The sequence below is a fragment of the Gymnoscopelus microlampas genome (assembly GCF_963454915.1).
Source record: "Gymnoscopelus microlampas genome assembly, chromosome: 20".
NCBI lineage: Eukaryota > Metazoa > Chordata > Actinopteri > Myctophiformes > Myctophidae > Gymnoscopelus > Gymnoscopelus microlampas.
This window is the reverse complement of record NC_139957.1, coordinates 9,263,282-9,289,600: the sequence shown is the minus strand read 5'-3', so window position 1 is coordinate 9,289,600 and position 26,319 is coordinate 9,263,282. Positions and strand designations below refer to the sequence as shown.

General features: G+C 42.5%; 2 protein-coding genes across 5 annotated transcripts; one reads left to right on the top strand and one right to left on the bottom strand.

The window, feature by feature from the left end:
* Positions 1–1,249: 1,249 nt before the first annotated feature.
* Positions 1,250–19,036, bottom strand: slc4a1ap (solute carrier family 4 member 1 adaptor protein). Of its 4 annotated transcripts, none has more exons than XM_084045252.1 (17): positions 18,789–19,036; positions 17,412–17,569; positions 16,615–16,913; positions 15,888–16,089; positions 15,053–15,263; positions 14,102–14,230; positions 13,313–13,373; positions 12,555–12,694; positions 10,935–11,095; positions 10,141–10,210; positions 8,856–9,045; positions 7,945–8,047; positions 7,141–7,405; positions 6,271–6,360; positions 4,549–4,637; positions 4,263–4,332; positions 1,250–1,744 (listed from the first exon to the last, which is right to left on the bottom strand). In XM_084045252.1, the coding sequence occupies exons 1-17, from the start codon at positions 19,033–19,035 to the stop codon at positions 1,695–1,697; spliced, it is 2,535 nt and encodes an 844-aa protein (XP_083901378.1). In that variant the 5' UTR covers position 19,036; the 3' UTR covers positions 1,250–1,694. The 4 variants fall into 4 exon arrangements, 3 of the variants coding, with proteins under 3 accessions (XP_083901378.1, XP_083901376.1, XP_083901377.1); XM_084045250.1 differs by having other exon boundaries at positions 1,252–1,744; positions 6,265–6,360; XM_084045251.1 differs by having other exon boundaries at positions 1,253–1,744; positions 6,265–6,360; positions 7,945–8,041.
* A 1,019-nt stretch (positions 19,037–20,055) lies between these two features.
* Positions 20,056–26,075, top strand: supt7l (SPT7 like, STAGA complex subunit gamma). Its single transcript, XM_084045494.1, has 5 exons — positions 20,056–20,100; positions 21,739–22,243; positions 22,837–23,161; positions 24,179–24,416; positions 24,905–26,075. The coding sequence occupies exons 2-5, from the start codon at positions 21,792–21,794 to the stop codon at positions 25,198–25,200; spliced, it is 1,311 nt and encodes a 436-aa protein (XP_083901620.1). The 5' UTR covers positions 20,056–20,100; positions 21,739–21,791; the 3' UTR covers positions 25,201–26,075.
* The last annotated feature ends 244 nt before the right edge of the window (positions 26,076–26,319 follow it).

Sequence of the window (26,319 nt, the reverse complement as noted above, 5' to 3'; positions counted from 1 at the left end):
TATTATCACTTCCTTCACAGGTGTTACCAATGATACTAATGAAGGCTCTGGTGTCAAAGATGGTACAGTTGGAACTGAATCCATACTTAATTCACTGGTATGCTTCCTTCCTTACTAACAGAGTACAGAGGGTGAAAGTGAACAAAACCCTCTCCTCAGCATTAACCACTAATGTTGGTGCTCCCCAGGGTTGTGTAAGCTCAGCTGTATTGTTCACCCTTTATACTGACAGCTGTAGTACTGAGAAATGTCTGTCTGAATGTCGCACTGACAAGCCAGACCAATACATTCTAAAGTACTCTGATGATACAGTTTTGATTTCTCTTTTGGATAGTTCCAGTGATCCTGAGTAAATAAGGTGGTGGAATGGAGTGATAACAACGCTCTTATCATTAACACAAAAAAGACAGAAGAGATTGTTTTTGGTGCCCCACTAGAGATACACAGATCCCCTATTACTATTCATAGTGAACAGATCAACCAGGTATGTTCGTATACATACCTAGGAGTAGTAATAGACCACCTTTTGTCATGGAAAGACCAGATTGAATCAGTGGGTAAGAAGACAAAACAAAGAGTCTATTTCCTTCGCCGTCTGAGATCTTTTGGTGCTAGTAGACAGATTCTTCTTTTGTTTTTCACTTCTGTTATTATGAGTGTCCTGCAGTACTGTAGTACCACCTGGTATGGATGTCTGTCTGTAGCTTTAAAGTCACAACTGCTGCAACAAGTGAACATTTGTTCAAAGATTGTTGGACAACCACTTCAGAGGCTCTATACATCTACGTATGATAACAGTATGATAAGGTTGGCAAGGAATATCACTTCAAACACTAGCCATGCTTTGTATGGAGAATATAGGTTGCTGCCTTCAGGAAGGAGATACAGTGTTCCTACATACAATAAGGTCAAACTGAAGAGGTCCTTTGTCCATCAGACGACATTGAGGCTTAATCAGGAGTTATAAGCCAGGGGTAGGCTGAGTGGTGGACATTGCTCTTGTCTTTGCATGTCTTTATGTATGTATTTGTTTTTTGTTGTTTTCTTGTGTCATGTCAAATGTGTGTACTGTTATATGTTGCATACATGGCTGTTTCTGGGTCGCAAGACAAATTTCAGTGCAAACTGACAATAAAGTATTATCGTATCGTATATCGTTCCATCAATTTCCACGACCCCCATAACTCTGAGAGTGTACAAATGGAACCAAATGGACCCTTACGGGTCCATTTGGTTCCATTTGTACACTCTCAGAGTTACACATCCTTAAGGGGACATTTGGAAACCCCTTAAGGAACCATGAGGGTCCCTGGACCCAAATTGTAGTCCCACTGGTGTAGCAGTGTGTTTCCAGTGAGCCAACATGCACAATATCAGCACCCTGACTCTGTTAGACCAGAACGGAACAGAGCCTTCATTAGTATCATTGGTAACACCTGTGAATGTCTTCACAATATGGCTGCTGTGCATAGAGCCTATTGTGATATCTCCTAAAGGTCTCATAACGTGGTGTTGGTGCATCGTGATAGTACAACATTACAAGAGCTGCAATGGGGGCTCAAGGACAGTTCATAACATAGATATGAGATGGGCTGAAGGTTTGGAGAACGTCACTGGTATGGAGGAGACTGAAGGCTTGGTGTTTGCTGCAGCTATTCACGGCGGTATGAAGTTCGGTGAAACGGGTGGTTCCCTTAGTAGCCAAACTTGTCGTTTAGATGAGTGCGACCATCTCCAGACTGATCTGTGGATGCAGAAGAGCAAACTTGATTCCAGTGTTGATTTTGACCGCAAATTTTGATTTAGTTTTTAGTCATAGTCTTTTGGATAAAATTCCATTTAGTTTTAGTCATATTTTAGTCATCTGAAAATAGTTTTTGTCTAGTTTTAGTCGACTAAATATAAGATTATAGTCGACTAAATCTACAGTTGATTTAGTCGACTAAAATGTATTTTGGCGGTGCCTCGATGGCGTTGTAATGGCCGATTTTACACTTGGTTGCATGCTGAAAATAGCAGATCTACAAGCTCACAACGCGTTGAGCTTGTAGATCTGCTATTTTCAGAGCACAACACCCAAGTGCAACCAAACATAAAATGACTCGTCTTTCATTTCTACTGGATCTCTTCTCCATTAGTCCCTCCCTAACGTTTCTTTTTCTTTTTTTCCCCTAACGTTTTAGTCTAGTTTTTATTTGTTGACGATATTGTCAATACATTTAGTCTTAGTTTTAGTCATTCGTTTTAGTCGACGAAATCAACGCTGCTTGGTTCTCAAAGGAAATCACACAATATTACACAGCGGTTTCAATGATATAGTTATATTAATTAAGTATGAAACTGGGATGCATACCATCCCGATATGATGTAAACAAACGGCAAAATGCATGTCAAAGTTTTGGCCCTGAATCCAAGGCTGCATTTGGCAGCCATTTCAAAGTTATTTTACTTCAACCTCATCGCTTTGACTTTGATTTAGATTCCTAGGCGGCTGACAAAAACATGCCGCAATTCTCCTTTGTGCAAATGGTAGATAAAAGCCTGTTTATTGCACCCCCTCCCTCCAATTCTCATCACTGTTTTCCCTGAAGAGCAGAAACATGCGGTCTCAACAGCATTCGGTCAACAGCGTTCCTCTCTCTTGTTACCAAGAGAGAGGAAAAATATGTTCTTGACATGCACCTGGATGGACGCAACAGGATAAACTTCCAACGTCAAGTTGACATTTACAGGTAATCTACCTACGGACACCGCATTGGAACACGACGCACAAAGAGGCTCTCGTCCTGTGAAGCCACTCCTGAGGAAGTGGACCCTATGTTCCAAACAGGAATGTTTTGGCCTGCTGTAAAGGTCATCTTATCTCTTGGTACCAGACATATACCTCATTGAAGTGTGTGTTACACACTCGAGGTTTAACCCATTAAGTAACAGGAACGCATCTGTGTCATTTTAAAATTTCTTTGGCTATTCAAAAAAATTGCAGATATACAAGCTCATAGCGCGGCACCGAGTGCCGCGCTATGAGCTTGTAAATCTGCTATTTTTGAAAAATGATGAACATTTTGAATATATATATTTTTTAAAGCAAACATTTGTAACTCAAAACTTTGCCTCTGGGCGTCCCTGGAACAAAATATTTGACAAATGTTTGCTTTAAAAAATATATATATTCAAAGATTCGCACATATTTTCACGATTTTTGAATAGCCAAAGACATCTAAAATGACAAGAGATGCGTTCCCAAATTGAATGGGGTTAAAGCTGCAATCCGTAATTTCATGTCCTACCCGGGATTCGAACGTGGGTGTCTGTCCTGTGTGAGATGACACACTTCCACCAGTCTCTGCCAAGACGAAATGCCATGCTTGGCCAGGGGAGATAATGACCCCAGTAAAACCAATAGGTTTCCTACCCGACACCAGGGTTTACATTTCTCAATAAAAGCGCAGGGAGACCACCTCCAGCCACTGCTTGTTATGTCGTATTAGCACGCTCTACCGTACAGGTTGATTAAAATAATGTTTTATTCATTCAAATAAGTTCTGTATTGCAGCTTTATTATAAAATATGACTTCTACATTGCTAGTTGGTTTTGACCTGGGCTAAATAGGATATGTGAGCAGTCTTGGATCCAAAGCATTCACAGCAAGATGCTAACTATGCACAGTGGTGTAAAGTAACTTTTGAGGTATTTTTACTTCCAATTTTCAGTACTTTTACTTCTACTCCACTACAATTATTTGAAAACTTGAGTTACTGGTTCATTTGTAGATTTGGATTATTACAAAAATACATTAACCACTTCAGCCCTATATATATAATTTGGCCATTTGAAAATAGCCGATCCACAAGATCCACAAGCTTGTAGATCTGCCATTTTCAAAATATTCTTTTTTGAAAACTGGGACATTCTGCATAATGAGTACTTTTACTTTGGGTACTTTAAGTAAAATTTGTATGCCAATACTTTTTGTACTTTTACTCAAGTACATTTTTTAATTCCGGACTTTTACTTGCAATGGGAGCATTTCTCCATTGCGGTATTGATACCTTTTCTTAACCCATTGAGACCTGTTGCCACCTCTGTGTCTCATTAGTTGTTGCTATAATATAGTAACATCATTTTTTATTTTTAGTAAGAATTTCAACGTTTTCAGAAAACTATGGTTAGAATGGGCCTCAGGTCTAAATGTAAGTACAACATGTTTTTCCACCACTGAGTATGCACCATGGAAGCAAATAAACAATCACAGTTGTACCTGAAGGAGGCACCCAGACACAGTAATCAGGGTCATCTTCAGGGTATTGAGCGGACAGGGACGCTGGAGGCTGTGGAACAGAAGGAGCATAAGAGTGAGATGTTGACACATCACCAGTAGGAGCTACTGCCTCCTAGTGGTGTGTATGGAGAATACAGCTTTCCTTAGTGTCCCATTCATGTTTACACAGTGCAACGCTCAAAGTTCATTTCATTTCGAGAGTGTACAAATGGAACCAAATGGACCCATTTTAACACTCAGGATTTCACTGTGTATGAGGGCTTACCCGGGCGGGGCCAATGGCTTTCTTTTTCACGCTTTTCTTTGCACTGGGTTTGGTCTGTGGTTCTTTGTCCTTCCCTCCAGCCGTGGGATCTGCAGAGCCGGGGGGCGAATGAGAACCTCAGTGTCAGTGTGACCAAAGAGCGTGCAAGATACACACACAAACAAGATACACACACACACACACACACACACACACACACACACACACACACACACACACACACACACACACACACACACACACACACACACACACACACACACACACACACACAAGATACACACACAAACAAGATACACACACACACACACACACACACACACACACAAGATACACACACACACACACACACACACACACACACACACACACACACACACACACACACACACACAAACAAGATACACACACACACACACAAGATACACACACAAACAAGATACACACACAAACAAGATACACACACAAACAAGATACACACACAAAACAAGATACACACACAAACAAGATACACACACACACAAGATACACACACAAACAAGATACACACACAAACAAGATACACACACAAACAAGATACACACACAAAACAAGATACACACACAAACAAGATACACACACAAACAAGATACACACACAAACAAGATACACACACAAACAAGATACATACACAAACAAGATACACACACACAAACAAGATACACACAAAAACAAGATACACACAAAAACAAGATACACACACAAACAAGATACACACAAAAACAAGATACACACAAAAACAAGATACACACATAAACAGGATACACACACAAACAAGATACACACACAAACAAGATACACATCCAAACAAGATACACACACAAACAAGATACACACACACAAACAAGATACACACACAAACAAGATACACACACAAACAAGATACACACACAAACAAGATACACACATAAACAAGATACACACACAAACAAGATACACGCAAAAACAAGATACACATCCAAACAAGATACACACACAAACAAGATACACATCCAAACAAGATACACACACAAACAAGATACACGCACAAACAAGATACACATCCAAACAAGATACACACACAAACAAGATACACACACAAACAAGATACACACACAAACAAGATACACGCACAAACAAGATACACGCAAAAACAAGATACACATCCAAACAAGATACACACACAAACAAGATACACACACAAACAAGATACACATCCAAACAAGATACACACACAAACAAGATACACACACAAACAAGATACACACACAAACAAGATACACACAAAAACAAGATACACACACAAACAAGATACACACAAAAACAAGATACACACACAAACAAGACGAGGTCTAACAGTGGAGTGGCTCCTATGTGGAGTTAATATATGTTTCATATAATGAAACATATATTAACCACTTGAGCCTTATTTTATAGGCTATTTGAGTACTTTTACTTTTGGTACTTTAAGTGCATTTTGATACCGATACTTTTGTACTTTTATTCAAGTAAACTTTTAATTCTGGACTTTTACTTGTAACAGAGTATTTCTATAACGCAGTATTGGTACTTTTACTTAAGTAAAGAATTTGAGTACTTTTTCCGCCACTGTGTATTTATGATTAACGATAACAACAATTATCATCCCTAAAAATGATAATTGCCGTAAAAAATAAACAATTTAAACGTGACATCCACCCAGACCGGAAGAGGCCGTGGTCTTCTGGCCTGGTATTCCTTTCCATTCCATTGCTTTAGTCGGCACCTCGTCTCCTGTTGGTGTGTGACTTTGCGCTGATGAGAAACCACAAGAACAAGTAAGTTAAATAACGTCTGTAATCAGAGCCAGTGTGAAAGGTACATAAAACATTAACCTGGATTTTTAAATATGGGTCTCCACCAGGTCAGGTAGGTTATTGTGGCCTCCTGGTGGCGCTATAATAGGCCAATGCGAAAAGGGTGTGCCAGTTTTTTCCTAGGCCTCTCGCGGCAATCGGATGCTCCGTTCATGATTTGAGGCCTGCTGGTGGCGCTATAACAGGCCAATATGAAAAACGGGTGGCATTTCTTCCTCGGCATAGTGGGAATGTGTGCGCAAAGTTTCACGGCCATCGCACGCTGGCAATGATAAGGTGTTTCAATAAAACGAAGGTCTGGCTAGGTGAAACTACTGTATAAGAAATTATATTTTTGTAATTGTCAGTACTTTAGTGAGTCCCTGGAACATATTTTGAGTTGGGGGTCCACGGCCAAATACATATCATTTTGGGGGTCCTTGACATGCAAAACGTTTGAGAACCACTGATTATAACAACATACGTTCCAAAAACAGTTATTGCACAAAATTTCACGATTTTTCTAAAATAGCAGATCTACAAGCTCATAGTGCGGCACTCGGTGCCGCACTATGAGCTTGTATATCTGCTATTTTTGAATAGCCAAAGAAATCTAAAAATGACACAGATGAAATGTTGACACACACGTACAAATACCACACATCTACCGTTTGCTTCCATTATCATTGCCTATAGTTGTGTATATAGATAAATAGATAAATCATTATGTTGTCCTTACCTTTAGGTGAATGCCGTGTCTGCTGTTCACTCTCCTGGCCTGAGGAGGCGCTCTCTGGCGACGTGGGTGCGTCATACCGCAGAGGATGCTCGCCGTCCAGATCGGCGGCATCTTCACCGTTTCTGCTTTCGTCCGTTTCCGCGTTTCTCTCCTCTTCCTTCTCCTCCACCTCTTCCTCGTCGTCGTCGTCCTCCTCCCCCCCTGGCGGAAGCTCTTTCATGTTGAAGAGCTCTGCGGGCAAGTTGGGACGCTTGGGGGGCAACTTCTGCAAGGAGAGGCGGAGAGAAGGAGAGCAGTGTTGACACAGACTTTTCAGCACGAAAAACAAGCCGCCAGGTCTGTGAAAACGAGGTCAAAAGAAAGCAACGAGGCCGCACATACTCAAAATGAGTTAAAAAGAAAATCCTGAAAAAAAAAAAAAGGGTCGCCGACACAAAATGTTTTTTGATGGACGTCCGTGGCCAAATACATTTTTACTTGGGGGTCCTTGACATGAAAAGGTTTGAGAACCACTGATTTAGAAAACATCAGGAAGGAGGCTCAAATAAGCAACTACACCTTAGAAACAAGCCCCCCAAAAAAATGCAACCCGCAAATACCAATGTTTACAAGCGACTTCACAGAAAAACAATCCCAAAGTCGCTTGTAATAAGCGGACTTGGCAACGCTGAATGAAAGACGTAAAGGTAAATCTTGTCGGCAGGGAGTAAGGACGTGAGAGTGATGTCAGAAGAGTCAAAACATGACAAGACAAGGGACAACAGAGCCTTACATGTTATACCAGAGCGTACCTAGACTACCTACCCCGATAGTACCGGTCTTCAGTTTGAACTTGCTGCCGCCTTTCATGGCCCCGAACAATGGCAGGGACTTCTTAGGCTTCTGTTCATTTGCGGTGCCACTGCAGCTTAAACAAACAACAGTTTAAGTTTTCATGTTTGCAAAACGTTTTATGGGGGAAATGTTTTGGCGACCACACACACACACTGAGATGTAAAGATACAGCATACTGATAATTGGCAGCCTTGTATAGGAACATTTATAATAAAATACATTTCCAACACTGATTTCTGTTGATTTTGTCTCATCAATGTAGTTTAAAAGTTACAGAAAAGTATTTCTCTACACATTTTGTAAACGGAAGCACAGCCTCTATCTGTTGGCAGAAGCTTAATAAAAAACAAAGAAAACTGCTTTTCAAAAACAAATCAGATCTAATGAGAGGGATACATTTTATTTAACCCATTAAGACCTGGAACGCATCTGTGTCACTATTTTATTTGAGCTAAAAAGCATTATTTTACACTTTGGCTATTCAAAAATAGCAGATATACAAGCTTGTTGCGCGGCACAGAGTGCCGCGCTACGAGCTTGTAGATCTGCTATTTTTGAAAAAATGTGAAAATGTGTGCAAATCTTTGAATATATATTCTTTTAAAGCGAACATTTTTAACTCAAATCTTTGCTTCTGGGGGGTCCCTGGAACTAAATATTTTCAGATGGGGATCCGCGACCAAATTCATATCATTTAGGGGGTCCTTGACATGAAAAAGTTTGGGAACCACTGATTATAGAAACATAGGTTTTTTCAAAAAACAGTTACCCCCCTTTAGAAGACTTTTTTTGTAGAATCGGCCGCAGGTCTTAATGGGTCAAGGCAATCCATTTTTAGTCAAATCCCCGGCATGTTGTTGTGTGCTGCGTCGTGGCCTCACCTCGGTTGCAGCGAGGGCATCTGGGCCGGCCGCGTGAGCTCCACCAGCTTCCGCAGCCGCTGGGCGTCTTTGCGCAGGTCGGCCACGTGCACGTGCAGCTTCCTCCGCTCCACACCGTCCATCGCCGCGTCGCTTCGCACGGCGCTCATGAAGGCGTCCAGCGGGTCCTCTGTGGACGAACTGGAGGAATCTGGGACATTGTGGGACAAACGGAGAGGCATTTTGACCGGGCATGAGGAGACTCAGACAAGACAATGGACAGAGACTTGACTGTTTTAACCCATTAAGACCGGGAACGCATCCGTGTCATTTTAAGATTTCTTTGGCTATTAAAAAAAATAGCAGATCTACAAGCTCATAGCGCGGCACCGAGTGCCGCACTATGAGCTTGTAGATCTGCTTTTTTTTTTTTTTAAATCGTGGCAATTTGTGCAAATCTTTGAATATATATTTTTTCAAAGCATTTGTAACTCAAATCTTTGCTTCTGGGGGGGTCCCTGGAACTAAATATATATTTTTAGATGGGGGTCCACGGCCAAATACAGGTAATTTTGTGGGTCCTTGACATGAAAAAGTTTGAGAACCACTGATATAGCAACATATGTTTTTTCTAAAAAAAAAAACGCAAGGATTTTAGACATGTAGAATCGGCCAAATTACACAAATTGTCAAGATTTGTCAAAAAAAAACAATTTAACAGCCAAATAAAATCTTAAAATGACACTGATGTGTTTTCGGTCTTAAGTTTGTAAACACATCCACGATCGGTCTGTGTCGAGCAGTGAAACTATTTGAAAAACACGGTCGCCATCTTGTAGTTAGAACGGTTTATGTTAAAGTGATCAGCGAGGAGAAAGACTGCAAACGAGAAAATGGCGTTTTTGTGTCCGCTTTAGAATGGAGGCCGATGGGATCGGCAAAACCGGATCCCGGATAATTCCGTTTCCGGTGGTGCTACAATGAAATGTGTCGTATCGAAAATTGAAGAAAGTGCAATGTGAACTTAAAAAAAAAAAAAAAAAAAAAGACCAGTTGGCGTAAATCTACGCGACTGGCACGTGGCGGCTTTAAATAGGTTCGCGTAGATCTACGCGATTGGCAGTCAATGTGTTAACACATTCCATGCCAGCGTTTAATCTCATAATGTACTCACCAGTGCCAGCGTTTTATTGTTGTTTTTTTGTTTTTTTCCTGTCGCCACAGACCTCATTAAATTCCTTAAGATCGATCATTACAAACGTAGTACATCACGATGTGTATTGCACAGAATGTTAACTCAGCTCACCTCTGCCTCCGGCATTAAGCTTTCTCTGGGTCTCTGCCAGCTCCTTCTCCACCTCTGCCAGTTTAGCCACCTTGTTAGTTAAACACATACAAAACGCAAACAGCATTAAGTGTCATAGAATAAGCCTCGTAGAGGCAGGCTAGGCCAAAGCACTTTCTACATTGGAATGATATTTACCGTGTCAATGCTTGTACTTTCTATTCGGTAGACATCAGTGGTGGAAAGTAGTGTAACTGTACCTAAGTACAATTTTGAGGTATTTGTACTTTACTTGAGTATTTCCAATTTCCAATACTTTTACTTCTACTCCACTACACCTCAGAGGCAAATATTGTACTTTTACTCCACTACAATTATTTGAAAACGTAGTTACTTTTCAGATATAAATCATGATATTATAATTATGATATGAAGCATACATTCATCACTTTAGCCCCATTTTAAACATAGGCTATTTGAAAATAGCCGATCTACAAGCTCACAACGCGTCGCATCGCGACGCGTTGTGAGCTTGTAGATCTGCTATTTTCAAACATTTTAGTACTTTTACTTTTAGTACTTTAAGTGCATTTTGATGCCAAAACTTTGGTACTCAAGTATATTTTTTATTCCGGACTTTTACTTGTAACAGAGTGATTTCCACATTGCAGTATTGGTACTTTTACTCAAGTAAAACATTTGAGTACTTTTCCCACCACTGGTAGACATGCAAGTATTCTAACAATAACACGGTGCAAAGGGAAGAGCTCGGTTTCGTTAAACTCAAATGAATACATTTAAAACATGGTTATTACCAGTGAGTCATAGGTCTCAGGACGCTCCTCTATCTTGCCAGCCTTCTTCATACGCTCCTGCCTCTTCTTCTCCACGGCGCCGGTCCGGTCCAGGAAGGTGTCATCGTCACTGTCATAGTAGTCTTCGTCTTCCCAGTTCTTCTTTTTGCGCTTGCGGGACACTAGGGTGGAGGTATTGGAAACCGGGAACAGAGTAACTCAAATTCAACTAGAGGTTACAAATGCTCAAAAAGGTAATAATTGCAAGAAACAACTCTCATCACAAGCCAGACAGAACTGTTAATTTACCTCAGAAGAGTGTAAAAATGGTCCATTTGGTTCCCAACAGGGATGCACGATGTTCAAAATAACAATTTAGCCGATACCGATATTTGTTTATTTCGTTTTTGGTGTTATTATTTCCCCTTTTTGTGCCAGGTAAACAAATACATCTTTATTATTATAAATGACTGTTCTGTTCTGCAGAAACACAACATAATTGCCTCCTAACTCCTGTAACTTAAATCCGAAAATAAAGAATGTAAATTAAAAAAATGCGATGTTGACGTCCGATACCGATATGTGGCCGATATATCGGTGCATCCCTAGTTCCCATTTGTACTCTTCTGACATTAGTATGTACATCCTGTTCAAGCAGCAGTTCATGGCCTGGCATGTGTCATGTGTTCAGTAGCCAATCACAGTCCTGAATAGGGGTTGGGGGGGTACAATGGTGGCCAATCACGGTGCAGGGTTAGGGGGGTGCAATGGTGGCCAGTGATTTGCATTGAATGTGCAGGGTTAGGGGGGTATAATGGTGGCCAATGACAGTGGAGCGAATGTCGATGTCCAAACCTCACATATAGGGGCGGTTGCACCGCCCAAAAATAGCCAAAGACGTCTCAAAATGACACAAATGATGCTTTCCCGGTCTTAAAGGGTTAAGTTCAGGGCATTCTCTCCAAGGCATGGCCAGACTAATATCACTGCGTAGATATTAATCTGGAGTCTCTGTGTGGAACCTGCATTTCCAATGGGCGGATTTAAAAAGATGTCTCTGGTGTCCCGCCCCGTATTTGCATACCGGGCCCTGATTGGTCCCTCACTACTTCAGAGGGAGTGAAATCCAATCACAACTGAGCGGTGCCAGACCAAATCTGCCGGGGGCAATGTTTTTTTTTGCAATAGGCTCTATTCACAGCAGCCATGTTATGAAGACATTCACAGGTGTTACCAATGATACTAATGAAGGCTCTGTTCCATTCTGGTCAAACAGAGTCAGGGTGCTGATGTTGTGCATGTTGGCTCACTGGAAACACTCTGTTACACCAGTGGGTCTACAGTTGGGGTCCAGGGACCCTCATGGGCTTCCAAATGGCCCCTTACAGGTGTGTAACTCTGAGGGTGTACAAATGGAACCAAATGGACCCGTAAGGGTCCATTTGGTTCCATTTGTACACTCTCAGAGTTATGGGGGTCGTGGAAACCACTGTGCTACACTAAATGGAACAGAGCCTTCATTAGTATCATTGGTAACACCTGTGAAGGGAGTGATAATATGGCTGCTGTGCATAGAGCCTATAGCAGATTCGTCTGGTTTCAAGGCTAAAAAAAACCCCTCCCTTTGGTTTGGAGACACACCTGCTTCCTGGCGCAGCAGCCCTCGGGCCTCCAGGATCCGACAGGCCTCCAGGCAGCACTGCACGGCCGCGTCTTTCTTCTTCCCCGTGAGGGTCACCTCGGCCACCAGCTGCCTGCCCAAAGCATCGTCCACCGGGAGCCTAATAAGGGGAAAAAGGGGGGTATCATCATCATGGTCATCATGCGACACCAACTGAACAGGCAGCAATGTTTTATTTAAAGGATGGCACCAGACCATTCATTCTGAATTCTAAATCACATCTACAGTATGCAGTACTTAAAATGCTTTCCATCCCAACTATTAGTAAAACAGTGTGCGCGTGTTTGACCTTTATTATTAGAGCTTTATAAACTAGTTAAAGATTTTTTAAATCAATCCTAAAAACAACCGGGAGCCAGTGTAGTGAAGCTAGAACTGGAGTGATATGTTCTCTCGTCTTAGTTTTAGTTCAAACTCTGGCTGCCGCATTTTGAACAAGTTGTAATCTGTCGGTTGTTTTCTTTGGCAGGCCAGAGTGAAGTGCTTTGGAGTAATCAAGCCGAGAGAAAACAAAAGCGTGGATCAATGTTTTTGCATCGTCCAACGACAGATAGGCTCTAATTCGCTTAATATTTCTAAGATGAAATTAAGCAATCTTGGTAACATGATTAATGCGTGTGTTAAAATTCAATTCAGAATCAATAATAACCCCAATAAATAATCAATAAAATATCAAATATTACATGCATGATGTAAAGAGACAGTTTTTGCCACGTACTTTATTCTGCAGAGCCAAGTGCCATGGTTTTGGTCTTCATACTCGAATTCCAGCTCCTCTCCTGAGGAAAAAGAACGCTGCGTGGTCAGGGACAAGGATTTAAAATGTAGAAAACTGACTCAAGACATAATCAAGTGCTCCTAGCTCAAGGATCACGATGGAAATATTGTTTGACTTTTCACGCTATCCTTGACAATTCTTTGGGGGCTTTTCTGCCTAGTACAGTGAAGAATGTTAGAAACGGAGAGAAAAGTGTGACACGCAGCAAAGGCCGCTGGGCGCCGCTGGGCTTTCGGACTGCATTAGAGCCTATCTGTGGTATGCGCCTTCACCGCTAGGCCATCGGTGCCCACCATGCACTGTGTTTTTAATGACCGTTATAAAACTAAACTCATCTGATACAGTTCAACGTATTAATCAACAGCAATTATATTCAGTCAATCATTTTAACCCCTTTTCCATATTTTATACTTGGGCTTTTCAAAAATAGCAGATCTACAAGCTCATAGCGCGGCACTCGGTGCCGCGCTATGAGCTTGCAGATCTGCTATTTTTGAAAAATCTTGAAAATGTGTGCAAATGTTTGAATATATATTTTTTTAAAGCGAACATTTGTAACTGAGATCTTTGCTTCTGGGGGGGGGTCGCTGGAACAAAGTATTTTGGGATGGGGGTCCGCGGCCAAATACATCATTCATTTTGGGGGTCCTTGACATGAAAAAGCCTGAGTGAGAACCGCTGATCTATCTTATCACTTTACCACAGCTGGGCGGTTCAGAGAGCCTTCACCTTCTCTGTCGTAGAAGCCCTGCAGGGCCTTCTTGGGGTCTTTGAGGTACGCGGCCTCCTGGTCTTCGCGGAACTCGGTGGCGAAGGGGTTCTCCTCGTTCTCGTCTTCCTCTGGAACGGGGTCTTCACCTACAGGTGAGTCGTGGAGACAGAGAAGAGGGGAAATGACAGGAGGAGAGAGAGAGAGAGGCGTGAGATCGCTTACTCTTGTTTGTGGACTTCCAAAAGACAGCCCAGTAGAAGTCCTTTCCTGTTGAGTCTAACATCTAACTCGGTGGTTCTCAACCTTTTGAGGCCGCGACCCCCCCCCCCCCCCCAAAAATGATCATATTTGAACAGGGGACCCCCCCCCCACCACCACCCTGACAAGCACTTGGAATTGTAGGAGCTGAGGTTTGACTCGGTCCCACAGATAGTGAAAATAGCAGATCTACAAGCTCGCAAAGCGGCCATTTTCGCAATATTTGCCTCTTTGCTCTTCCTTATATTGTTTGACAATTTGGCCAATGTTTGACCAGTTTTTATAGTATAGTTTGTTGATTACTTTTGATGCAGTAATTGCCTTTATCTCTTTTTTTGGGACGTATTAAAAAGATCTTAAAAGTCCTTAAAGGGATAATTTGATGACCGGCGGACCGGTACGCAGCGGTTTTGGACACACAAAGGAGACTCTTTGTGTCTCCTACCGGAACCGCTGCCGGTCATCAAATTATTGTCTTAGGAATGCGACAAAAACAAAAAAATATCCATGAATTCAAGTCACCATGGGGTGACTAATCGACAGAAAAAAAAGTCATTTTGGGGGTGAACTATCCCTTTAAATTGCACTTAACTGCCATCTGGGGAACCCTCCAAAATCACCCACAGGTTGAGAACCACCGATCTAACTAGCTAAATACCGCGAGCAGTACAATCTGGCAGATCATTTCCAGTCATGGACATAGAGCTTACCCATTCCCCAAGAGCAGCCAGAGTCCGCGCTCGCCGCTTTCCTCTCGCCCTTGTCGCCGCGTCCCTCTCCCTCGGCGGCGTCCTCGTCGTCGTCGCCGTCGGAGCCTTCCCCCATCATCCTCTTCTCCAGCTCTGCTCTCTGCTTCTGGGCGCGCTCCCTCAGCTGTGTGACCGACAGTTCAGACTCCTCCTCCTCGTCGAATTCTGGACCCTGTGGAGAAAATGTGGATCGGGGAGCATTGGAGGTGATGCCCTGAACTTAACCCTTTAAGACCGGGAAAGCATCATTTGTGTCATTTTGAGATGTCTTTGGCTATTTTTTTTTCTAATCTTGAAAATGTGTACAAATCTTGCAATATATATTTTTTAAAGCGAACATTTGTGAAATATCTAGTACCAGGGACCCCCAGAAGCAAAGTTTGAGTTAAAAATGTATGAAAAAAATTTAATAAAAATCAAATATATGCACACATTTTTATGATTTAAAAAAAATAGCAGATCTACAAGCTCATAGCGCGGCACTCGGTGCCGCGCTATGAGCTTGTATATCTGCTATTTTTCAATAGCCAAAGAAATCTTAAAATGACACAAATGATGCTTTCCCGGTCTTAAAGGGTTAAGTAAAAGTCTCAATACTGCAATGTAGAAATACTCTGTTATACGCAAGTGTCCGGAATTCAACATTTACTTGAGTAAAGGTTCACAAGTATTGGTCTCAAAATGTACTCAAAAGTACCAAAAGTAGATAGTACTCATTAGGCAGAATGTCCCATTTCACACGTTTTCAAATCTTTAGAAAATAGCAGATCAACAATAGTACAATAATATGTTTTACCTGTAGAATAAAAAGCCTAGTGCTCCCTCCGAACTTCAAAACGTGCCCGACTCGGAGTCGGACATAGGTTTTGGGGGGAATCTTGCTTTTATTCACAACGGTGCCGTGCGTGCTGCCCAAGTCGTGGACATAAAACCCTCTCTCCTCGCCGACGCACTCGTCCTCGCCGGACTGTCCGCGGTACTGGATCACCGCGTGATACCTGCGGTGGTGGGAAAAGTACTCAAATGTTTTACTTAAGTAAAAGTATCAACACCGCAATGTAGAAGTACTCTGTAAAAAAGTCCGGAATTCAAAATTTACTTGAGTCAAAGTAGCAAAGTATTGGTGTAAAAGTAGAAAAGTATTGGTATCAAAATGCACTTAAAAGTTCCAAAAAGTAAAAGTACTATAATGTATGAAAATAGCAGATCTACAAGCTCACAACGCGTCGCATCGCGACGCGTTGTGAGCTTGTAGATCGGCTATTTTCAAATAGCCTCGGTATAAAACAGGGCTGAAGTGGTTAATGTATGTTTTATAATGTAATCATTTATACCTGCAAAGTAACTAGTAACTAAAGTTTTCAAATAACTGTAGTGGAGTAAAAAGTACAATATTTGCCTCTGAGATGTAGTGGAGTAGAAGTAAAAGTATCAGACAATTGGAAAATACTTCAGCAAAGTAAAAGTACCTCAAAATTGTAACTTGAGTAAATGTACTTAGTTATTTCACACCACGTGGATACCTGGAGATGGAGGGATGCTCCAGAGAGACGTCGCACACGGGCAGCCGCCCCACCACGAAGTAGCTCTTCTGCGCCAGCGGGACCGTGTCCACGATGGTGCCGTTCTTGAGGATCTCCAGGGCGTAGGGCATGGTTTCCTCCGCCGCCAGCCCGCCCCACGGCGGCTCCGTGTACGGGACAGGGGGGTGGGCTTTGAACCCTGCCGCCGTGGCGGACGGTACTGCTCTGACGGGAAGGGAGACCCTGGGTTTGGCCTCTTGTTGTCGGGTCTTCCTGACGGCTCCGTCGTCGTCCTTCACCTAGTGTTGATTTTGACAGTGTCGATTCAGTTTTAGTCAAAGCCTTTTGAATACAATTCTGTTTAGTTTCAGTCATATTTGAGTCGTCTGAAATGCGTTTTTGTCTCGTTTTAGTCGTCTAAATATCGTAAGATTATAGTCGACTAAATCTACAGTTGATTTAGTCGACTAAAATGTATTTTGGCGGTGCCTTGATGGCGTCGTAATGGCTGATTTTACACTTGGTTGCATGCTGAAAATAGCCGATCTACAAGCTCACAGCGGCTATTTTCAGAGCGTAACACCCGAGCGCAACCAAACATAAAATAACTTGTCTTAGTTCTATTGGATGTCTTCTCCACTAGTCCCCCACTAACATTTTGGTCTAGTTTTTATTTGCTGACAAAATTGTCAATATATTTAGTCATCGTAGCTTTGTCTTTATTTAGTTTTCTCAGTGAAAAAAGGTAGTCGACGAACATTTTTCGTCATAGTTTTAGTCGACGAAATCTACACTACCTTCGCTTTGTCGGGGTGTTCCTCCCCATCGTTGTTGCCCTCTTCAGAAGTGTCCCTCTCGTCCGAACTCGCAGGAACCTCGGGTGGCGCCTGCTGAGATGCTTGCGGCTCTGTTGTCGCACGGATCGGTTCCGCTGAAGAGCCCGTGGCTAGGGCAGCTGTCACGATCACAAATTCAAGTTGACGATTAATTGTCACACTGATAATTGCGTTTAACGATTTAATTTGTGTTTTTGGCATTGAACATCGGAACATAATATGAATACAAAAAAACACATTTCTGTTTGCCTCGTAATAAAAAAAAAGCACAGGGGCAGATAAAAATCAAAACTGATCCAAATTAAAAAAAAAAACTAAATGATATTTCTTAATCATTTCACCCAAAACTTTTATAACAAATTATGACTATTAACATAAAAATAACACTGTCAGTTATGTAACATAAGAGATTTAAATAGGTTTAAATAGGATTAAACCTGACTTAGGCCAAATGATTTACTGATTTACTCCATACTTAGTCACACAAACATGTGACTTAGTTAGGCCAACAAAAAAAAGCCTATTTTGGCCCAAGTCACACTAGGGGAGGGAACAACATGATCCCTTTCAATTAGGAGATTGAAGTGTCATGAGGAGCTGGCTTGGGCAAAAATATAATTTTCCTCAAAAAATTACCAGGGGTCCCAGGGGTTCCGGGACCCCTAGGGGGTCCTCAGAGTTACTACAGGGGGTCCGCCAAATCTTTGTGTGATATGATTTTTATGTTTTACCTTAACCACTTGAACCCTAGCATCCCTTTTCCTGAGGAGAACTTTAGCCAAAAATAGCCGATCTACAAGCCCACTTGTAGATCGGCTATTTTTGGCAAAGAGGTGTAAGAGGGAACAAAGAGCAGGTCCCTGCTTCATCTTAGCTAGGGGGGTCCTTGGTCTGAAGACGTTGAAGACCCTTGGCTTAGGCCATTAGTTTAAGAAGGTGACATTCAAACGATTATGATATGTCAATTACAAAAAAAAATTGCCAAATAGTTGCAATTAGACCAGTGGTTCTTAACCAGTGGTCCTTCAGGGGGTTCCAGGGGGTCCCCCAGCCAAATGAATAGTTAGGAACCAAATTGACCCTTATGTGTCTATAACTCTGAGGGTAGTGAATGGAACCATTCCATTTGTACACTCTCAGAGTTAAATGAACACAAATGATTGATGATACAGTATAGATTGGGACCCCCAGTAAATCAAAAATGGTTGAGTCCCTGGCATATCTTTTCAAATGGGGGTCCGTGGGCTAAATATGTGTCAATTTGGGGGTCCTGGTTGAACTTGAAACCCACTGGATTAGACGATTATGTGATCATTCTTGTGACAGTACAGGCCCTACCCGTGACTAGTGTCTTCTTGGACGGAGCGCGCTGTCTGGAAGGAGCTGCAAACAGCGCTGGTTTCTTGAAAGGATCTTCTTTTTCTCCTTGATCCACCTCGCTGTTGTTCACAGCTTTGTCTTCCTTTAGATCGCCGCTACGATCAGAGTCGCCAGTGTTGTTGATCATCACGTCTGTGTCCATCTCTTCTTGATCCGTGTTGTTTATCAATATCTCACACTCTGGCGGCGAGGAGGAGGCTGCCATGTTTATTTATTATTTGGTGTAACCGTTAAATCTGACCGACCGGCCGGGGCTCTTCTTCCAAACAGTGTTGCCAGATTGTGTGAGAGAAATAAGAAAACCAGGTCTAGGAAAACAAGCCCAAATAAATATTTGATATGAAAATGTTCGAGAACCACTGGTTTAAACAAAATTAGGAAACAAGCCAAAAAAAACGCAACCCGCAACTATCAATATTTACAAGCAACTTCACAGAAAAAGAAGCCCAAAGTCGCTTATAATAAGCGGACATGGCAACGCTGCTTCCAAAAGCAATCGCATTGCGAAAGTTTTTTTTTTAAAGACTGCAAAACACACAAATGTATTTTACATTATTTTGTATGTTAGAGTGTCTGTGGTTAAAGCTTTCCCTGAAATAAAACGCACAACATTGTTCTAATTCAACGACCGCCTGCATGTACTTTGTTAGCCCTGATACATGATGTTCTATATGACAGTCATGGATGAACTTCAACATAATGTTTGCCCTTTTTAGTCCGTAGTCCGTACATCTACATATACATTCAAATTTCAAATATAAAGTGCTTAATTAATGGCCACAAATGTTACAATTATGTACGGGCCCTCAGAAGTACCCGTATCTTCCGTATTGTTCAATACAAAACATGTTAATCTAATCGGTGGCCATTTTCTTCGTATTTCCTCCATATTCTTTCAACTATGCGACCCTATTGGTTGGGAGGTGTATTGCACTATGGTACATTATAACTCTACGAGAAAATGCTTTTTATTAAACAATACGGAAGATACGGGCACTTATGAGGGCCCGTACATAATCATAACATCCGTGTCCATGGAGTAAGTACTATATATTTGAAATTTGAACGTTGATGTAGATGTACGGGCCAAAATGGAATAAAGTGCAAACACTATTTTGAAGTTCATCCACGACGGACCGTCTTGGATCCATGGCTAAGTACTTCGTTTGCTACGGAACGTTTACAAGTCGTTCATGTGTCATCACGGAGTCTCTTTCTGATCGGAAAGCTATTTATGGATGCATATCGTTTGATTTCCCTCTGCAATAATGTGAGTGTTTAATTCTTCTACGTTTAGGCCTATATGTGCATTTTATACAGTATTAGCCTTGAACCAAGACTATTTTTCAATCGATTTTGACATAAAATGTCCAAATCGATCAAATACATCTTGATCCAAGGCTAGTAGAGTGTAGCCGCAAGCAACTCTCCTATTTTTAATATCTGGAATCTAGAGTTGCAATACCAACCCTTAACCCTTTTTCATGTCAAGGACCCCCAAATTGACTCTTATTATCCCCATTTGAAAAGATAAGCCAGGGACCCCCATAAGAGAAGGTTTTTACGGCTCTCTAGCAGTGATTCTCAATTTTTAATTTCAAGGACCCCCAGTTTAACATGCATTAGGGCTACAGACCCCCATTTAATGGCATTTATACCTCTGGGACCCCAATTTATATTGTAAAATCAATGTTAATGTAACTCTGAGAGTGTACAAATGGAACCAAATGGACCCGTCCATTTGGTTCCATTTTTACACTCTCAGAGTTACAGACCCATAAGGGTCCATTTGGTTCCATTTGTACACTCTCAGAGTTACAGACCCATAAGGGTCCATTTGGTTCCTGTCCATCATTTAGCTGGGGACCCCCTGGAACCCCCTTAAGGACCCCTGGGGGTCCCCAGACCCCACTTTGAGAACCAATGTATTAGAAGACGTTAAACTCACCAACATTGCAGCTGTACGGAAAGCTTGAATTATCCTCTTTCTATCTGCAACGTTTTTGTTTCATAAAAATCCACCATAGACATGTTATGAGCTATGTCTATTATATATTTTTCATATATGTTTTGTATTGCAACTACGTTCCAGATATTAAAAATAGGGGCTTGCGGCTAATTAGAGTGTATAACTTTGGTTTGACGTGGAAATTGTCCAGCTGAAGTGTAATCGAGTCTGGTTTATAATTCGTTTTTGACAGCCGACAATCCGACAGTTTATAGCATGATTAAACTTTATATTCAATTAAATATAGTTGACTGAATGCTGATCAAAAACATAAAAAGGTCGTCATATTTGAAATGCAAAACTCACATCAGGTTCTGATGCTTTTCAAGATTCAAGACGTTTTACAAGCAGTGAAATGTTGGGACTTGTCCCACAGATTGATTGATTGATTGATTGAATACTTAACAGTTTGCAAAAGCACATAGGTACAGTTCCATACATAAGTATGCTAAAAGTATTAAACCCAAGAAAGCACTATATGGCTTGTTTCCGTTGGGGTCCTGTGTATTCAATTCATCGAAACATTTAAAGACAAACTAATAATATGCAAAAACATCATATATATATACGAAATGAAAAAGTGACACAGATGCGTTCCAGGTCTTAACCCATTAAGACCTGGAACGCATCTGTGTCGCTTTAGATTTATTTGGCCATTCAAAAATAGCAGATCTACAAGCTCATAGCGCGGCACCGAGTGCCGCGCTATGAGCTTGTAGATCTGCTATTTTTGAAAAATCTTGGAGAAAAAAAACTGTTAGGATTTAGATTTTTTTTAAAGAATCACCTCAGGTCTTAAAGGGTAAAATGGGTTAAAGCAAGAAATAAAAAACACAATAGAACAATTTAAAACAAATGCTAGTTTATGTGCTCACACACTGCCTTCCTCATATATCCCAGACCCGAACGCGTATGGGCGACCCGCGGCGGCCAACAACAACATCAACAACATCATGATGCGATACTGGGGTGAGATCCCGGGGCCGGCGGGGTGCGCCCCGCCGAGCCGCGGCAGCTCCTTCGACCTGCTCCAGCGGGAGTTCCGCTCGGTGGAGATGCAGGACCCGCCTCTGCACCAGCCGTCGGCGCAGCGCCCGCGGCCCACCACCATGCTGGACATCCCCTCGGAGCCCTGCAGCCTCACCATCCACACGGTGCAGCTGTGCCAGCACGCCCGCCGCCTCCGCGGCCTGCTGGCCGGCGCCGGCCAGGGTCAGGGCGCGGCGGCGGCGGCGCCGCCCTCCTCCGAAGGGGGCGGGGGCAAGACGGAGGAGGCGGAGGCCAACTTGCCCCTGCGACCCCCGACGCCGCCCGCCATGCCCGACGACCTGTTGCCCCTGGACAGCAAGGCGCCGCGCCAGCCCTTTCAGCTTCGCCACAGCGACCCCGAGAGCGACTTCTATAAGTGAGTAGTGGTGTAAAGTGACTGAGTACATTTACTCAAGTACCGTGCTTTAAGTACACTTTTGAGGAATTTTTACTTTACTGGAGCGTTTCCCATTTTCAATACTTTTACTTCGACTTCAATACATCTCAGAGGCAAATATTGTACTTTTACTCCACTACAATTATTTGATTTTTTTAGCTTTAGTTACTTTGCAGAATTAGATTATTATCACAAAACATACATTAACCACTTCAGCCCTATATACATTTCCGTATGTAGTTCACCCAAAAAACTTGAATTCATGTGTATTTGTTTGTTTTTGTTGCATTCCTAAGCCAATAATTTGATGACTAGCCGACCGGTAGGCAGCGGTTCCGATAGGAGAAACAAAGGAGACTCTTTGTGTCTCTTACCAGAACCGCTGCCGGTCATCAAATAATTGGCTTAGGAATGCGACAAAAAAAAAATATCCATGAATTCAAGTCTCCATGGGGTGACTAATCGATAGGAAAAAAAAGTCATTTTGGGGGTGAACTATCCCTTTTTAATGTCACTGCTATAATTTCTGTTTTAAGTTAACGTCTGCCCTCATCGCTCCTCCCTCCTAAAAGGGGTAAAGGCGAGCCGGTCACCGAGCTGAGCTGGCCGTCCTGCAGGCAGCTCCTGTACCAGTCGGTGGCCACCGTCCTGGCCCACGCCGGCTTCGAGTCGGCCCAGGAGAGCGTGCTGGAGACCCTGACCGACCTGGTCCACGAGCACTACCTGCGCCTCAGCCGCCTGCTGCGCGTGGCCGTGGACCGGGAGGCGCGCCTCGGCGCCAGCCCCTTCCCGGACGTGATGGAGCAGGTGTTCCACGAGGTGGGCATCGGCAGCGTCCTGGCCCTGCAGCGCTTCTGGCAGGTTCGCATCAAAGACTACCACAGCTACATGCTCCAGGTGAGGATCTTTGTTTTGTTTTTTCTTTTGGTTCTTCATTTCAGTGGTTCTCAAACTTTTTCATGTCAAGGACCCCCAAAATGATATGTATCTGGCCGCGGACCCCATCTCAAAATATGTTGTTCCAGGGACCCCCCCAGAAGCAAAGATTTGAGTTACAAATGTTCGCTTTAAAATATATATATATTCAAAGGTTTGCACACGTTTTCACGATTTTTCAAAAATAGCAGATCTACAAGCTCGTAGCGCGGCACTCGGTGCCGCGCTATGAGCTTGTAGATCTGCTATTTTTGAATAGCCAAAGTATAAAAGGTCATAATTATTGTGATGCTATATTAAGACATTTTGCTGGGGACCCCCTGGAACCCCCTCAAGTACCCCTGGGGGTCCCCGGACCCCACTTTGAGAACCAACGCTTCATTTGATTTCTTTTACGTGAATCAATATTTATTTTTGAGTAGAAATGCCACCTGAAACGGAGTTTCTTCTCAGATTGTCGATCTCTGGTTTGTCTTCCGTCTTGTACTTGTTCCTGCTCCCAAATATCTTTTGCATTCGGAAAGAAAGCAAATGATCTGAATTTATTTAACCCATCATTGAGGCCTGAGGTTCCGATTCTGCAAAAACGTATGTTTCTATATCAGTGGCCGCAGACCCCCATCTCAAAATATTTTGTTCCAGGGACCCCCAGAAGCAAAGATTTGAGTTAATGTTTGCTTTAAAAGAATATATATATTCAAATATTTGCACACATTTTCACAATTTTTCTAAAATAGCAGATCTACAAGCTCGTAGCGCGGCACTTGGTATGTTCATTCCTTACATTGCCTGTAATTGAAGACGGAAAGACAAACTTTGTAAATGTATAGTGTAAACCACATAATAGTCAAAAAATGCTTGAAACAAATACGTCATTGAGTTAATCAGCTAGGAATCAACCTTTCTGTGTTCACCAGACCCTACCTACGAGACGGGTACCTTTTTGATTATAATACTGTAGTAATTGTCCATCTTCAGGTCAGCAAGGATCTGTCGGAAGAATACGAGCGTCTGGTGAACCCAGAGAAGGCCCTGGAGGACTCAAAGCCCCCAAAGATCAAAGAGGAGCCCATGAGCGACATCTCCTTCCCCATCAGCGAGGAGCCCGAAGCAGACCTGGCCTCCGGTGATCAGGCCCTTCCCATGGGGGTTCTGGGGGCCCACGGCGAGAGACTTGCCTCTGGTCTGGAGGCTGACCAATCGCCACATGCCTCTGGTTAGACCAGCCTTTACATTAAGATTCATTCATAATTTACACTAATTATGCAAGAGGTGTTCGTGAGCCTGACCAATAATTTAATATATATTCTATATTAAAGGGATAGTTCACCCAAAAAAATACTTTTTTTTCTATCGTTAGTCACAACATGGAGACTTGGCTTCATGGGTATTTCTTTTTTTTTGTCGCATTCCTATGCCAATAATTGAATGACCAGTGGACCGGTTGGCAGTGGTTCTGGTAGGAGACACAAAGACATCCGGAACCGCTGCCGGTCATCAAATTATTGGCTTAGGAATGCGACAAAAACAAAAAAATATCCATGAATTCAAGTCTCCATCGAGTGACTAAACAAAAAAAAAGTCATTTTGGGGGTGAACTATCCCTTTAAGTGGCCCATTGATAAGTTGGCACATTTATTTTCACTCTTCATTCATATTAATTCTACTCTTGCGTCTCTCTCTCTTTTCCCCACTCTCATCAAGGTGGCGGCGCGGGCACTAATTCTCCCTTGTGGCCACATGTGAAAATGGAGCCTCAAGATGGGGAGGAGGGCCAAGGCTCAGGGCACCACCACCACCACCACCACGGGGTCCTCGGGGGCGACGTGTTCGAGGAAGGGGGTCCCATGTCCACCATGAGCGAGTCGGGAGGAGCCATGGCGCCGTCTCCTGGAGGCGCGGCGTCAGACGCCAGCTCCGCCTCGCACTCGCCCGACTCCCTGATAGGCACCTCGCCCGTCTTCAACCAGAGACCCAGGAAACGTGTGAAGAAAATGTGAACCCCCACTATAGGCTCTATATGCACAGCAGCCGTGTTATCACTTCCTTCACAGGTGTTACCAATGATACTAATGAAGGCTCTGTTCCATTTAGTGTAGCACAGTGGTTCTCAGACCTTTTAATTTCAAGGACCCCCATAACTCTCAGAGTTACACACCTGCAAGGGCCCATTTATAACCCCCTCAAGGAACCATGAGGGACCCTGGACCACACTTTGAGACCCACTGGTGTAGCATAATGTTTCCAGTGAGCCAACATGCACACTATCAGCACCCTGTCTCTGTTTGAGCAGAATGGAACAGAGCCTTCATTAGTATCATTGGTAACACCTGTGAAGGAAGTATGAAGAGGCCCGATTTCTTTCCAATATGGCTGCTGTGCATAGGCCTGTTTCCTAGGCTGTGTGTTTTCCACTTCCTGTCGATTTCATTGGATATCGATATTAAACAAGTCTATGGGGATTCTGAATGGGGGAAATAAACCGCAAACCAGGTAGGATGAGTAAATTACGTCAGACTTCGGTGCTCTATTACAAAACAAAAAGCCATACACAAAGCTTGCACAGCTGTTGTAACATCTAGGATGTGGCTTCATCCACTGGCCCTGCATTAAATCGCTGTGCATAACTCCATCCTAGATCCAGCAGATGGGCTTGAGGAGTATATTGTAATAAGTCTGGCCACAGATGCTCGTCAACCATACAATATGCCGAACAGGGCCGCTAATGAGACGAAAGAACTGAATGAATGCATTTAGTTTTGTTTGTGATTTATATAAAAGAGTAACAATTTGTATCTTTACTTTATAATGTTTTCACTGAAGATATGAATATGATTCAATGTCAAATTAAAATATCCTCTTTTTGTCAGTCACATATACATTTGAGGTATTGGTGATTTTTGGTAAGGTGTGGTTTGACTACATCTTTTAGAACTACGAGCCTAAAACTACAGTACAAAGAGTATTGCTGCCCTGGGAAATCAAAGCATTCGGTTACTTCATAGCAGTGTTGGAAATTAACTAAGTACATTTACTTAAGTACTGTACTTAATTAAAATGTTGAGGTATCTGTACTTTATTTGAGTATTTCCAATTTCCAATACTTTTATTGCTACTCC

Bases quoted from the DNA above. Each gene is read 5' to 3' on its own strand.
- slc4a1ap (XM_084045250.1), bottom strand. From the start codon at position 19,035: ATGGCAGCCTCCTCCTCGCCGCCAGAGTGTGAGATATTGATAAACAAC. The intron at 13,374-14,101 runs GTGAAGGCTCTC...CTTTTTCCTCAG, and splicing joins GGGCTTCTACGACAGAGAAG to GAGAGGAGCTGGAATTCGAG. The intron at 6,361-7,140 runs GTAAGGACAACA...GTTTCTCATCAG, and splicing joins GACACGGCATTCACCTAAAG to CGCAAAGTCACACACCAACA.
- supt7l (XM_084045494.1), top strand. From the start codon at position 21,792: ATGATGCGATACTGGGGTGAGATCCCGGGGCCGGCGGGGTGCGCCCCG. The intron at 23,162-24,178 runs GTGAGGATCTTT...GTCCATCTTCAG, and splicing joins ACCACAGCTACATGCTCCAG to GTCAGCAAGGATCTGTCGGA. The intron at 24,417-24,904 runs GTTAGACCAGCC...ACTCTCATCAAG, and splicing joins CCAATCGCCACATGCCTCTG to GTGGCGGCGCGGGCACTAAT.